The sequence below is a fragment of the Lathamus discolor genome, chromosome 3, assembly GCF_037157495.1.
Source record: "Lathamus discolor isolate bLatDis1 chromosome 3, bLatDis1.hap1, whole genome shotgun sequence".
NCBI lineage: Eukaryota > Metazoa > Chordata > Aves > Psittaciformes > Psittacidae > Lathamus > Lathamus discolor.
The window spans coordinates 87,826,197-87,841,698 of record NC_088886.1 but is presented as its reverse complement, the minus strand read 5'-3'; the positions used below and the strand labels follow the sequence as shown (position 1 = coordinate 87,841,698).

The following is a 15,502-nucleotide window of genomic DNA, read 5'->3' as shown; positions in this document are numbered from 1 at the left end:
AGGCTAATAGTTAATGCAAGAATCAGAGTAGCTGTGCTTGTGTGCCATTTTCATAGATTCGTTCCTATTCTAATAACTAATCAGTAAATGGGTGAATACTTTGTTAAGGAGGAAAAAAAAAAGCCCCACAAAAACCTAACCTGTAAAATAAACCAGCCACGTTTAGATAAAACCAGCACCATTAAGAACTGGTAGGGTGTTAGAAGTTCAGTGCAGGTGATCTGAGTGCCTTGTATTTTCTTTCAGAGGCTTTTTTGGACCATGTATTGTTTTTACATGAGGTGGAGCTGGTATAACTCTATTACCTCCACTGGAATTGCTCTATCTGTAGCATCCATATGTGACTGAGGTCAAACTCAAACCAACACCTTTCAAAATCCTTGTGTAGGCAGTGCTGAGCCAGGGATTCACATCAGCAATGATTCCATAATCCTGAAGAGTCATGCAGTCTTTTCTGCTATTAATTTGCTCACTTGATTTTCTAGAATTTTAATCTCAAGCTTTATTTTTATACCTTGGCCACTCTGAATTAACTTGCTGCCTTCCACACGTTGTCTCTCACACATACAGCCTTGTTCACAGACACGTCTGCAAAAGCACAGACCAGTTCCCAATGGTCTGTAGGCTTGGCATGTCCTCTCTAGACAAAAGCCTGGAAGCAGAGCCTTTGTCCCTGGTAAGCGCAGGACACGTGCAGCATCCCTGCCATCCCAAACTCCTGCCACCCTTGTTCCCATGGCTGACATCATGTAAGCCCCTGTGCGTGAGCCGTAGCCTCCACATGGCTCCTCACCACGGGCCACATCGCTCGGTGGCACATGGTGCCTGCAGGGCTCCCGCATGTTGTTCCCACAAGTGGTCCATGAATGCCACTGGAGGACAGGGCTGGCTCAGACAGCATGGGAGGGCACCCACACAGCCCTTAGGCAAGGGTCTTGTGTTTTTCATGCTTCCACCTTTACAGTCCCACTGCCACAAGCAGGATGCTTGTGTGGATGATGATGCCTGAGACCACAGCAGTCCCTGTTCGCTCCTGACCACATGGCAAGGGCAGCTTTGGCAAACACTGTGGCAAGGCTCAGGACCACTGTTATGGCAGAGCTGTCTGTCCTGGGTGCTGCAACCTGTTCTTCTCAGGGTACCAGTCCCCAGCATGTAGCAGCACGCAGTACTTACCATTACATTGCCCTCTGTGGCAGCACAGATCTTCACAGCACTGGATGTTAAAGAAAGGTGCTGTAAGGGGACAGGGACAGACATTTTTCGAACCACTGGGTGGTCTGTATAGCTGTTGGAAAGGCCTCCTGCTTCTCCAGGCGAAGCTGCAGCCAGCCGATGCCTGCTGTCTTATGGAGGTGTAAGGGCTCTGGCTTTCGGAGGAGGCACCCAGGCAACTGATAACATAAATATATCTTTCACTTGCTTTGTTTCTGTGTGCTCTAAGACCATCTCTCTCGAAGGCCTCCCCCCCACCCCTGTTTTTTTCTGCCTGCACAGCTGAAATAAAACCGGCAGTGGAGCCACCTTCTCTTGCTGGAGTCTGGCTGGCAACAGCCTGCCCTGACCTGAGACACCAGCCATTGTTAAGGGTATAACACATTTACATATTTTGCAATAAAACATCAGTTATTTGCATTACTGTGTCAAGTTTTATTTGATTCTTTCACCTAAAAATGACTCATTTTCCTTTCTTGTATTTTAAAAACCAACTACTCTAAGCTTGTTTGAGAATAATCAAAAATTGCCCATTTAGCTAGAAGTCATTTTCTTTTCAAAAGGCAAATGTTATTTAATCTTTCAGCTGTTCATTGTGCCATCATAAATACTTTCTTTTCAGCACAGTTGTGGGGACTGAAATGAGCCCACTAATTGCCTCCCATTTCGACTGACATGTGGTGGTTTAGTGGAAAGAGAACACAGCGGGGAGAAGGAAATAGGAGGCTGAGAAAATGAGAGCTAATTATTTTCACTGCCTCATGTCAGGCTCTGTGTCAGCCTTGTTTTTACAAACTGGAAGGTTTAGCACTAAATAAAACAAACTGGCGTCATGTTTTTATATACTGGCAGTGTCATGGAAGCAGCTGCACATCTCAAAGACAATATAATGCCTGCATTCGCATGGACACCATCTGACAGCCACTGTGAGCCACTGCTAATGAGGATATCACAGTGGTGCCAAGTGAAAGGTGCTGAATTATGTATGATTCTTCATCAGTGCAGCAATAGTCCTGTACATCATTATGAGACATTGTTTTGCTGAAGAGATTAAAACATTCTTAGTTCCAGACCCTGCAACCTATACACGCTACAAGAGGTTATTAATGGAATTTTTAGGGAGAGTTTCTTGTGGATTTCTTTTTGGTTAAAAATATCTCATGGGACAAAGCTGCGGTGGGTCATGACACTATATATATAAAGAAGAGAAGCAAATTAACCATAATTGTGTTATCTTCCTTTAAATCCAGAATAATAAAATATAGTGTAGCAGGGTGATACATAATGATAAATAACCCAAGTGCTGTCACTAGATGTTCAACTCTAATGCCTTTATAACAGCAGGTTTCAGCAGCTGAGATAGATAATAGCTAAGAATGTAAAGGAGCTTCTGGGGACCTAAATCATCAACATGCTACTACTTTTAGTACCAGCATGACCAACGTTTTTTTCATATTTGTTTCATCTCGCATTACATCCTACTTTATTTCTAATAGCCAGTTGCCTGCTACAATGCCGTGGCTTCTTTTTTTTCTTCAGTCCTAAAACCAGCCAAACGAACAAAAAAAGAAGTTTCTTGCAACCACTGATTTTGAAACAAATCCTGGATTTGGGCCTCCTGGAAAAATGAGGTGTCTCCCCAGTGAGAGTTGGATGCTGTTGCTGCAGGAGGCATGTTTGTTGTTTAAAGCCTGTGCCTGGTCTTTTTCATTCCCCTGTTGGTTTTTGCTGCAGACCTTAGCGCATACGGGGTTAAAGAAGTATTGTCACCACAGTAAGCTGGAGGCTTAATTTTTAAAGTGTTCTTATTTTCTGTTCAGAAGCTGAGGAGAAGTGGTTCCAAATACCTGTGTGTGATTTGTGCTTTTTTTTGTTCTACAATCATTTGCAGAGGCTGCTGATTTATTGGCTTTGTCAAAGGGTTATTCGGAAACGGTTTTCACACAAAGTTTTGCTGGTCGTGTTTCTCAGGTCTGAAACTAGGCATTGTTTTTAGAAACAAAAACTTGAAATTCTTTATTTACATCAAATTCCAGCAGGTAAATACTGAGAGATAGTTTAATTGTTGAATTACAAGATGTCCAGGGAAATCTCTTCGAAGGACTCGTGTAAGTGTATTTATCAACCAGGCATTTTGAATGAGCCATTTCCAGATTATTTCCCCACATACATCTGGCACTAAATGTAGTTTCAATTCAGGAAATCTTACAGCTCTAATTCATCAAAGAACTGGAATTTGTATACTTGGTTATTCTAGCCAAATTTTTGCGTGACTGCGCATCTCTCTCCTGTTCACTGCTAAATAAGAACCTAGAACTCGACTGAAAAACAGGAAAATAAGTCTCTTTGCAGCACACCGATCTTGCAGTACCTGCTGTGGGATTAACAAAATGGTTACCAAGTTTGTAAGAGGAGTAGCCACCTCTTTATCTTAGATATATCACAGATATTTTCCAAGTGACTTGATTCTGAAGTCACCTAGCTGCTGTCTTCTTCCTTTTCCTTCCTTCCTTCTCTCTGTCTTTTGTATTCTTTATCCCAGACTCTCCCCCTTTCTCTCCCCTCTTTATTTCCCTGTTTTTCTCTCTCCCTCTTTCTTTCCCCTTTCCACCGATGATTTTACAATAATACAAAATGAAAACCTGACGTGTTTTTGAGTGAGCAGACAGGTTATGCTTAGTGTGGTAACTTGCCCTTTTGGTATCTGTATGGTGAGGCTGGAGAAGACTCCGAGGAGGACCGGAGGTTTGGGGGCTGGATTTGAGGGACGGGAGAGTGCATTTCTGTCTCTGAAGCTGCAGTTCGGAGCTGGGGAAGGCGGTGTTTGTGCAAGGCTCCTGCATCCACAGCTGCGTGGGGCAGCCTGATTCGTTACTGCACGGAGAGGGCTCCTGCATGCGCGGCACATCCGGAGAGGGGCCGGGCGCTGGCAGGTGCCCACCGCCTGCCAGACCCAGGGTTTACACAGCTTGCCAGCCTTTTCTTTAGAGTTGGTCGCTCTATTTATGTGGTTTATTAAAACGAGCTCAGGTCTGTCAGATCGGGTCTGTATGGAGATGTGAGTGAACAGCACAAAATTCTGAGTTGTAAAGGCACAGAAGCACTGGCACAAGGTGCGGCTCAAGCTCTCGGGCGCGTGGCACGGGCCTCATGACAGGATATGTGCTGAATTAATTGGAGGATAGTATGTTATGTCAGTGCTTTGTTATTTCCTTGGCTCAGGTGTTTTTATAAAACTTAACAAATGTCATCAAGCATCTTGTCTCTAGCCTTGGGTTCGATCTGCAGTGGGGAATCCAAGTAGCGTGAATTTAGGAAGTCCTGCAAAATTCTGGCAACGAGGACGGTGTGGGCAGGGAGAGGAGCACAGTTTGAGAGGCAAGGAGGAGTCACAGACAGCATGCTTCGCTGTTGCCGTTCAGTTACAGTTCCCAGATGATGTCAGGGCCAGTGCATCATGATGTACCTACCTGGGAAGAGGCAGGCGTAACCCTGGGTTAGCTCACAACCTGAAAAAGGAGCACAGAAAAAGATCTTGCAAACAGATACAGGAAACAGAGGCACAGGGCAACTTCAGCACCTTACCAGGCTTCACAAGAATTCAGTGGCAGAACAGGAAACTGAACTCAGTGCCTCCGAGTCTTGGTCTGGTGCTCTGGCCGCTGGACCGCAGTTCCCATCACTCAGACTTGCGCTGGTGCAATGCAAAACCCAACTCATACGTCCACTCTGCTTGTAAAACATGGAAGCTTTCAATGGGGACAGATGGACACACAGGGCCAAATGCTTTCATAAGCATAATCTGTTGTCGCGGTTCGGAAGTGATTATGCTCCAGTTTTCTTTTATCTTAGAATTGCCAATTCAATGCCTGATTGAAAGCTTTGCGACTTCTGAGGGCTGAGCTCCTACGTTACATTTATGAGAGATGCACGTGCAAACACCAGCAGATAATCGCATGTGCGAACGGATACTTTTTAGGCTGCTGTACATTTGTGTGTGCAAATAGCTGCTTACGCAAGCCCTTGGCCGTAGGCGGCCATCTGTGTCCCTCCCCATTGACAGTTGTTGCATTTTCTGAGCAGAGCAGGGGAGAGGACTGCCTCCCGCAATCACTGACACCTGACCTGCCCAGCCAGCGGTACACAGTGGGCACAGACCCTCCTGAGCCCCTGGCATGCCTTGAGGAGCTCCTGTCTCCGTGAAGGGCACATCCCCTCCCACCTGCACAGACATGGAGACTGCTTCACTGCAGCCCTGTTGTCCCTCAGGGTACTGACTTTTGGAGGAGCTCAGTGCACTTCACAGGATCTAATCCCCAGACACACCAGCAAATGTTGGCTGGTTTGAACCATGGACGGGTTGTCTCCAGCCCCCAGTGGGAGCCTCCCTGGCAAGAAGCATGAATCCCAGTCCCAGCAGTCAGAGCCCCCAAGGGATGTCCTGCAGGATGCTGCCAGAGCCGTCAGCTTTTGCAGGCTCATACCTGTGCAAAGTGTTCAGTGTTGGCCCCATGTTCAGCTCCTGGGATGATTTAAGGATAGTTTTCATTGCTTTGGTTTATTAGAGTCACTATGATTATTTTCTAAACTGAGCTTGCTTATAATTAATAGTGCAGCTGGAGGTGAGCAGAAGCTGAGGGTGCTCAGTGCTCGCACTTAGTATCTGAAATAATTGAGCATCCTCTTGCCTATTATTTGAGTGACTGTCTTAAGAGTTTCCTTGACTCTCTGGTTCATTTGTTCCCGGGTTCACTGTGAAGATGTCCTTAGGTCTGGCTGCTGGCACTGGCTGTGACCACGAGTGGCGGCTCCCACCACTGCCCTGTGCCCCCACCAATGTGCGGGTGTCCAGAGCTCCATCCGGATGGGTGAACCTAACACCTGGGACCCCTCAGGGGATCCATACCTCTAAAGACATTCAGACCTGTCAGTGTGGCAACTGTCTTCCAAGGCGAGCTAAGAGAAGAGTGAGCAAGAGAACCCATGGGCTTTCTATTATCAACACTTTTTCTACTATCAACATGTTTAGGAAAATATGCATATCCTAAAATATGTATATGTTTCTTATCTCTCTCACTGGGTTATTTTTTTCCCCACAGGATTAGCTTTTTTTAGGCTGAGGATTGGGTTTTGGGTTGTTTTGGCTTTCAGTTTTGTTTCCTTTTGCTGGGTTTTTTTTATTTGTATTCTAACAATCCAGCTTTCTTTCTTTATTATTCATAGGATTGTAAATGGAAAATGTACATGGAGATGGACGGGGATGAAATTGCAATAACCTACATAAAAGATGTGACATTCAACACTAACCTACCTGATGTAGAGATTTTAAAGATGACAAAGGTATTTACAGCCTTAAAGCTTTCACAAATTCACAGATCTCAAACAAAGACATTAAAATACCACAGCAGTCGACTTTTGTGCTTGCGGAAGCTCAGTCTCTTGACAGCTTTTAAATAAAATGCACATTTTAAACAGATTTGTATCATAATAGGAGTTAGGTATTTTGGTTCTCTTTTAAGCTGACAATAATGTTAACAATAGAAAAATAAGGGAAGGAACTAATTTATATTTTCTTCTTTTAATTCCATGTTATATCCTCTGAATTTATTATCCCTTTTAAAGAAAAGAATGTTCAAAAAATTACTTTCGTTTTCAAGAGAAGAAACTGATTTAAATGTTCTAGGTTGAAACTTCATGTGATTTGTCTGGGTTTGGGTGTCGTCCCCCCCTTTCTTTTTTCTTTTTTTTTGAATATGGGTTTAGAACTTTAACATCGTTCTAAAACTCCCTCTGTCACGCAACGATGGGCTGCAAAGACTGAAACCCCTCAGCAGACAGTGCAGCACTGAACATCTGCAATTCAGCGTCACTGGGCATTTTACCTTATTTCAGAACCTGCCTGCAAATAGTTACCAGCCAGCATTTGGACTGCTTTTACCGTAAGCAACAGAGGCTTTGTTAATGCAGAGGGCATTCTGTTTGCTGTTATTTTAATTGTCTGTTCTTATTAATATGCTCCACTTGATAATAGCTCACAAAATAAATTTCTAAATGGAAAAATATACAGCTTGATTGCCAATTAGAATGCTGCTCTAATGCGCACTGACAAAACCCCCCAAACTCCTGAATGCTTTTAACTCTGAATATTTTGGCTAAATTTGGGGGGAACCTTTGTTTATTTTTTCCTACAAGAAAATCTGAAAATCACATCATCTACAGTCAGAATTTTAAGGAAAATGTGATACGAGAGTATGAGAGGCAAAAAAAGGATTTTCGTATTTAATTCGTGCTAATACTGTTTTTATAGTTAGTGACTTTTGGAACAGCACTTGTGATATTATTATTACTACTATTATTACTATTACTACTATTACTACCATTATTATTATTTCCTGTTTAATTTTCATCTTGGACATTTTAAATTTTTCCTTTAAAAGAAAAAAAAAAAAAGGATTAAAGTTAAATAAACTAATAACCAGTTACAATAACATTAACTTTTCACATACTTTAACATTTTTATACCTGTGAGGAAATATCTCTAAGGATCTGTAGATATTTGTTCTTGCTGGCCTCTGTAAGTCTAGCAGAATAAAACCTGTACATGCACAAAAATGAAAAAGGTTCGTGCCCTCATGAAAACATTCCATGCTGTCTTACCTACTGTCTGTTATTTAGAGAATTCTCTTCTCAGTTTGCTTTTGGAAAAAAAGGAGGTAAATAATTCCAAAATATATTGCTTGTCTCGTAAGATTTTAAGAAAAGTATTGATGTTAACAGTATGGAAATGGATGAAAAACAGGCAAATGCTGAAAATATCTTTGGGATGTGTCAGAAACAAGTCAGGAGATGAAAAGCACCTTATAAAACTCCCACCATGTTTTTTTCAGCCACCGTTTGTAATGGAGAAATGGATTGTGGGGATAGAAGAGCACCAGTCTGTAGAATGTGTTGTTACATACGAGGTAAGCTCTAAGAAACAAACTGAAAAATTGTTTACCTAAGATAAAACCTACATGGGAGGTGTGGAAATAGCATCCTCTGGCTTTGTTATAGCCTATAATCATGTCTCAGCAGCCTGTAATTAATCGTAAAACTAAAGTTCAGAGCAAAAGATGAATGAAGTTTACAGAGACTGCTCTTCTTCTCAAGGACAAAAACCTCTTTTGCTCGAAGTGCAATGGTCAGTGTTGTTTGCATTACTGGAAAAGACTGGTTTTTACCTTTCCAATAAAGTGCTGATTGGGAGAGCAGAGAAACAACAGGAGAAGAAACAAAATAAGAACTTATGAGTAAAGTAAGATAAATAAAACCCAGAAGACCATTTTATGTGATAGAAATTAGCCTTTGTAAAAACAGTTTGCAGTTCCTTACAGAAGTGTTTATAAAGACCAATGCTGTGTGTCAAAAGAAGGCTAATAATTGAGATTCCAGCTCTGTCCTGAGCAAAGGTTCAAGCAGTGATGGAGAGACAGGACCTTGCTTGCCTCTCTCAGAAGTGAAGAACAGTAGTTTTCTTTCAGCCTGAAGTTTCTCACAGGATTCATAGGCCCTTAACAGCAAACTGAAGAGCTTGATACTCCACTAAGCTTTTGTGGAAGGTTCCCCTGCAAAAATACCTGCTTAGTCCCACCTCTTCCAGCAGAAAGCACTGCCCATATGACACTCACATTAATATAACCAGTAAAATATATTTTTGTGTTTGTAGAGGAAGGCCTTCAGATCTTTCCTCCACATGGTGCATGAATTGAAAGTTATTCACTACCACATTTTTAGCATAATCACAAAATACCAGCCAAAATTATCTAGAGTCTAAAAATACTTGAGAACTGGCTAAGTGGTTTTGCAAAATAGACTGTATATGGAAAATGCTGCTGCCGCCCAGGCACGAGTGGAAGTTCCCTTGTGGGATAGTTTAGTGAGTTCTGTCCTCATGTGCATTATGTCCTCATGCATGTTGTGTCCTTCCCGAGCAGAGTGACGTTAGAGCCCCCAAATCCACCAAGCACATCCAATCTATCTGCTGGAGCAAGGTGAAAGCACAGGACGAGGTCGAGACCGTACAGCTCATGATACACACCTCACTCCCGAACTCAGAGGGGAATTCACGGAGCCGATCTGACTCAAGTAAGTCAGTACACATGAAATTTATTGCTGACATGGGCAAGGTGTATATGGGGAGAACAACAAAAAGTCAAATCCATTGCTCTGTTCCAACAACAGTGCACATCTTGCAGCATCAGCTGGCATGGTGGTCGCTGTGATGTCATCGTAGATGTGTACAGGAGCACGGTGGCATGCCTGACTCAGCTTAAAAGCTAAACTTTGGATAGTAACATATTCTATATCACAGTGTGATTTAAGGGGGATGACATGTATGCTCCTATAGGAAGCATGCCAGAAGCAGTCCATGGTGATTAGCTACATATCTTTCACCTACTGTCATCACTTGCAGTTACACATCAACAGCAGACAGAGCTCAGATATTTTTGCTCCAAAACTCTGAATGCTTCACATCTTCCAACAGTAAGCAGCCTTAAATCCTGACACTTTTTCAGCCCCTTCCTTGGGTTGGCTTTGGGTCAACCTTTCAATCCCCTCCAGTAGCAGGTCACTGGGAGAGGCGTTTCTGCCTATGGTCCAGGCTTCTTCCCCACTCTGTTGGCGTATATGTACATGTCCATGGTAGCTTTTCCACAATGACAGGCCTGCTTTTCTCTAAAGTCTGCTTGGGGATGCTGCATCAGGGTATCAGCCAGCAAATTTTACATTCTCCTCCAAATTCACCCCTCTTCACCAAGACAAGAGCATGCTCAACTTTGTGGAGTCATAGCAAAAGGATTTATATGGAATTATAGCACCCACAGAAAGTATGCAAAGCCTGGGGCGAAGATGTGCTCCTCAGCCAGGATGTCAGGAAGGCATCTGCTGGAAAGGAAGATAATCTCACACATCTCTACTCTCTATCTGCTGGGAATAATGGAGTTTTCCACAGCTATTTTGACAATTTTGGGAGCCAGTGCTTTCAGCATATCTAAAATGGCTGCTCTTACTCCTAAGCAATTGGGATCCACTTGCAGCACAGCTGTGATTTGTCATGCAGGTGGGATCTACAGCATGTCCTGAAAGATACATCTTCTCTGCAGATTACCTCTGTTGATGGAGGTTATCCTAGTTTCGGGGTGATGAGCCATACAGCCATACCAAATTGTGGTCTTGTACCTCTATAGGTTGGCTCTGCCACAGTAAACTGAGCTGCTTTCATTCTTTTGTGGTGAGCAGTGGGAGAGCTTGAGCACAAGGAGCTGTTATACAAAGGCACTAATATATTGTCAGTACCCAGGTAAATAGGCACAGTTCAGAGGAGATGTGTTACTCAACAGTGTGAAAGTTATGCCTCAGCTCTAGCAAACCTCTTGTCCTGTCTTCTTTACCAGACCACCTTCCCCAGGTTTAAAACACTACCAAATCCAAGCACAAAGGTGCAGGTAATACCTTTCTAAGAGGCTAAAATAACCAGCAGAGAAGGTACTACCTCTGGGGACTGCCACATATAGCATTTTGTTCAGTGTAGACAGCTGGTAACTCAGAATTCATGTAAGGAAGATGCCCCCCAGGCCAAGAAAGGTGAGAGGCAGCACCATAGGACACACTGCGAGGTCCCTGGACTAGAGACCATGGCTGGCCATAAGGAGCAGGGAATTAACAGCTTGAAGGCACTGAAGGGAGCCCTTCCTTCAGGACAGCATCAGCCCTGGTGGCCACCTGAGAGCTGATAATAAACAAAGACCCAAACTCAAGTCATGAGCCTGTTGCTTCTAGGTTTATAAGGTCTGTGTTTTATATCCATGGCCTTCGTAGGAGGGCACAGAGGAACGGCAGAGGAGGTGGTGTCTTGCAAGTATATTTCAGCATGCATGTTTCTTTGGAAACCTTGACTTTCAAGGAGGTTAAGAAGCAGAGAAGGCAATTCCCATCTGTCTTTCCATGAAAGGAGGTTAATCTGTCAGTGCAGCTGGAGGTACCTGTGTGGCAGTGTCACAGGAAAGACAGTTTCCTTTTGACGTATTTGATATTAAGTTGAAGTGATTTAAATCTCTTGGGATTGAAGCAAAGTCTGGAGAAAGGAGGAATGGAGGAGACCATCCCTTACATCTGAACAGGAGCAATCTCCAGAGCAAGATCTTCAAAGCAGCACCCCATGTTTTTTGGCCAGAGCTGTGACCTCAGATAAGAGGAATTCCTGGGCTCTGCTCTGCCCATAAAGCAGCAAACCAGGCAGTCTCCAAAGTTCAAATGGAAAATTACAACTACTGAATTTGCTGTAGGCTTTCATGCAAACCACAGGACTAACTTTCAAAAGCACTTCAGTGATCTCTGAGAGCTACAACTTTTGTTATGACCCCAAGGCTGTGACAGTAGGTGTGAGGAAACTGTAATGCCCTGAGTTGCTCACAGTTAAGCACTGTCTAAGCTATCCTGGCTGAAGCCAGCTGATTTTCTGTGTGAAGCCACTGTGACATAGCTGCGGCTCAGACTCAGTATCTGGAGCATGCAAAGTAGATTGAATTCTGAGTTTATAGTAATAATAACAACTGAAGTGGCTCTGGTTGTTGTGGTGTGTAGCAGTTTGAAGAGAAAGTAGTGTGAGGAGGTCAGTGTGGCTGCTGCATGAGGGATTTGCACTGAGGGTCTTCACTGCCTCTATCTGTCCTCAGTTAACAAATGGCTTGACAGTGACTGCTGCAAGAGACGCAGGTAGAGGGTGATACTGCAACAGTGCTGGCACCTTGTAGTACCCACTCCATGGTGTACTCTCCACTCTGCGGTGATCTCCAGGCTCCTTTGCAATGAAAGCTGCAGAGAAATCTGCCGAGGCTGCCAGGAGCATCACAGTAAATGTATAAAACCAGCTTGCGTTAAAAACACGGAGGCACCTGAGTGTGGAAACCTACCTGAACAGCCAAATAGATGGTTCAGTGTCTTCTAGTTTAAGCTTTGTAATCTACACTGGCATCAGAAATATTTGTATCACTTGCTACACTTATTATTTTAAACCGTAGAATCATTGAATGGTTTGTGTTGCAAGGGACGTTAAAGATCATCTAGTTCCAACTCCCTGCCATGGACAGGAACACCTTCCATGAGACCAGATTGCTCAAATCCCCATCCAATCTGGCCTTGAACATTTCCAGGGATGGGGCATCCACAACTTCCCTAGACAACATATTCCAGTGTCTAGCAACCCCCACAGTGGTTCTTCCTAACGTTTAATCTAAATCTACCCTCTTTCAGTTTAAAAGCATTACCCTTTGTCCTCCTTTTACTACATTAAAAGTCTAACATTATGTTCAACCATAACATTGAATGTACTGAAAACTAGGACTATTTGCTGCATGGCTGGGAGGGTAAGGGTGGTTTGAGGTATGTTGAGGTTCTTCTGAAAGAAACCCTGGTACCTAACCTCACACCTTGGGTAAACCAGAGAGCAGTTCACTGACGTTCACAGAAAGCTGACTGTTTCCTTTTCCCCGCCAGGCATCGACAGCCAGTGGATGCAGACGCTGCGGATGCACCAAATAGCGAAAGCCATTTCTCATCAGCATGGCCACCCCCACAGCCCAACCACTGTCACCCACTACCTGCCCTACCTTCGCAGCCAGGACTCCTACGCTGCTGCCGTAAGGAGGACGCGCGGTCCTGTCTGTTACCAGTTCACGTCCATCAGCCACTCTAGAAACTCCTCTCCCCTTTCGAACAGTCTGATGAGAAACCTCTCGAATCTGCACCTGAACTCGAAAGGCAGCAGCACCTCCAGCACAGCCTCCGACACCCCTTCGGAGAGGGACAGGTCTGTCAGCAAAGGCAGAAACACCTCACACGGTGCTAACTCCCGCAGCTCCTCGGACGGGCGGCGCAGTGGGACCAGCTCCCCGGTGCCCCCACAGCTCCCAGGAAGAGCCTGCCGGACTTCCTCACCAGCAACCCCCCAGTCCTCCCAACAGCGGAGGTACTCCCGCAGCTCTCCCCAGCCCAAGGCCATCCCAGGCATGCCCCCACAGGATGAAAGCGAGCCCAGGAGGGGCGAAGGGGAGAGCAGAGTCAGTGAGGGAGGGTGGATAAAGGTGCAGCATGCAAAGAAGTCCAACAAGCAGACTGCCAGCAAGCCAGGGAAGGAGAGGCCCCGGGGGGGCTGGCGGGGCAGGAGGACGTTCTAAGGAAGGAATTTGCCCCTTTATTTAACTGAATGTTCAACCTAGAGAAGATACACGCTATTTAATTTGTCGCATCGAAGCCAGGACACCACCTTCCTTGCTGGCCAGTGTGGCCCAGTGCGGCCCAGTGCCTGCCAGCAGAAGGGGAGAGATGCCTGCCTCTCCTCCTGTCACGGTCAGCGACAAGGGATTTCACTTGATTTTCTCCCCTGCATTTGGCTGCTCATTCTCAGGTGACTGGATATCCACTGTTTTGCTTAACATGTCAATAATAAAAATCAGTAAGGCACAGCTGGGTGCCATAATGAAAGGCTCTCCATTTCATCCTTAGGGAAGGAGTTGTGCTGCTACCTCTCCCCTCACCTCGCTTATGTCTCCAGAAGGTGAGTCAGGCTCCAAGTGGGGTCTCCTCACCCTTGTTCAGTCTGCTTCTATCAGGGCTATAAGAAGAGGTGGTAAGTTATCAGATCAGTGTAGTCTGAAAATACAGTAACAAAGGGTTATTTCTATTCAGGTCCACTCCAATAGCTTCTCTTCTGGACTTCCAGCTTGCCATCCCCTCTCAGGAATTTGTCACCTTGCTCTTTACTAAAAGCCCCAACACCAGCTACACGACACCACTGAGCACACTTTGTCATATACACAGTTGTCATAACCAGAAGGAGAAACAGAAGTGAGGTTTTATTCTCTCTGGGGGGAAAAGTAAAAACAGAGGGAGAAAAAGGCATTGCCTTTATCACAGTTACACTGAACCTGACTAAGGCCCACCATAATGTTTATCCCTCGGCAGCAGGCATTTTTTAATTGAATTTTTTAATACGGCCAGACTGTGTCGCTTTTGTCTTTCAGTCTTCAGGTAGTAAAGACAAGGTCAGCAAAGTTTCTGATTAATGTGGTCTTTAGCTCCACCGAGAACAAAGACACAGCTGTAGACTCACTTGGCATCAAGAAGTTTCTTTGTGGCCTTTTCACTCCAAGTTGATTTCACACAATTAAAAAGGGAAAAATAAAAAGTGTAGAAAAAAAAAAAAAAAGTTAGGGTTTCCCAAGATAGAAGTAGCAGAAAAAAAAAAAAAAAAAGAAGAAACAGATAAAGGAAGCTGAACCCAAAGCAACACATGGTACCCACTGAAAGCCAAGAAACTGTAAATTAGAGATGCCTTTGAACAAGGTGCTACATACCATCCACACCAAGCAGTGCTTGCTGGCACACAGTGGTGAGCGATGCTGGTGCGTCCACCCCTCAGTTACGCCCATCACCGCAGCCCCGGCACTGGATGTTCTAAGGGACACAAATTCCCTGCTCCACACAAAGGCTGCTCCTGGGTGCACATGCAGCTCTGCTCCCTCTGACTCCCACCAGCCCCAGTGGGGGCTGAGCCCCATGGTGAGTTTCCCAGTACCTACCAGAGTGAACTGGGATTCCCATTTCATTAATTCAGGACGAGGTCCACAAAAACCAGGGGAACAAGACACAGTGGGTACCAGGTATCAGGAACTGTGTCTCTGTCATTTAAGTACCTTTTCCTCTGACAACAGGTAAGAGCAAAAACAATAGCAAGACACTTTACCTGGAAGTGAATGGGGCGGAGACAAGCAACTACTGGATGTTTCTCTGTCACAACTTCACGGGAGACTGATATTTTGCCTAGGTTGGGAATCCTTCCCTACCGTTTCTCGCCGTGACCAAAACGGGCTGGAGGGTACCAGCTGACAGGCACTTGCTAGAGACGAGCCTGTGTTACTGAGGTGTGGGTACGCACCTCGGAAGTGAAATCCTTCTTTCGCCGTTGGGTCTGTGCAGATCCCAGACCGAAGCTGCAAGTTTTGAAGGGCTTTTGAAGGGCTCTGCTGACACCGGGGCGGCGCCGGGAGGGACGGCACCGCCGTGAGCGGGGGTAACCCGCCCCAGGCAGCCAGGGCACGGTCTGGGAGCTCGGCTCTGGCCGTCCCGGCGGTGGCAGCGCCGGCAGACGATAGAGGCGATGAGAGGGGAGGCTGCAGCGCAGAGCTGGGGATGCAGAACGTGCCTGCACCGGTCTCTTGAGGCGAAGGTGCACAATGGGCAGGGCTGC

General features: G+C 45.1%; 1 protein-coding gene across 3 annotated transcripts in view; it reads left to right on the top strand.

Moving 5' to 3' along the window:
* The window catches only part of MAP3K20 (mitogen-activated protein kinase kinase kinase 20), a 91,604-nt gene extending 77,867 nt beyond the window's left edge, over window positions 1-13,737 (top strand). For all 3 annotated transcript variants that reach the window (XM_065670359.1, XM_065670357.1, XM_065670358.1), the window contains 4 exons: window positions 6,439-6,555; window positions 8,103-8,177; window positions 9,189-9,339; window positions 12,751-13,737. In XM_065670359.1, the coding sequence (XP_065526431.1) occupies window positions 6,439-6,555; window positions 8,103-8,177; window positions 9,189-9,339; window positions 12,751-13,430 (1,023 nt within the window). In that variant the 3' untranslated portion in view covers window positions 13,431-13,737. The remainder of the gene's footprint in view (window positions 1-6,438; window positions 6,556-8,102; window positions 8,178-9,188; window positions 9,340-12,750) is intronic.
* Window positions 13,738-15,502: the final 1,765 nt, after the last annotated feature.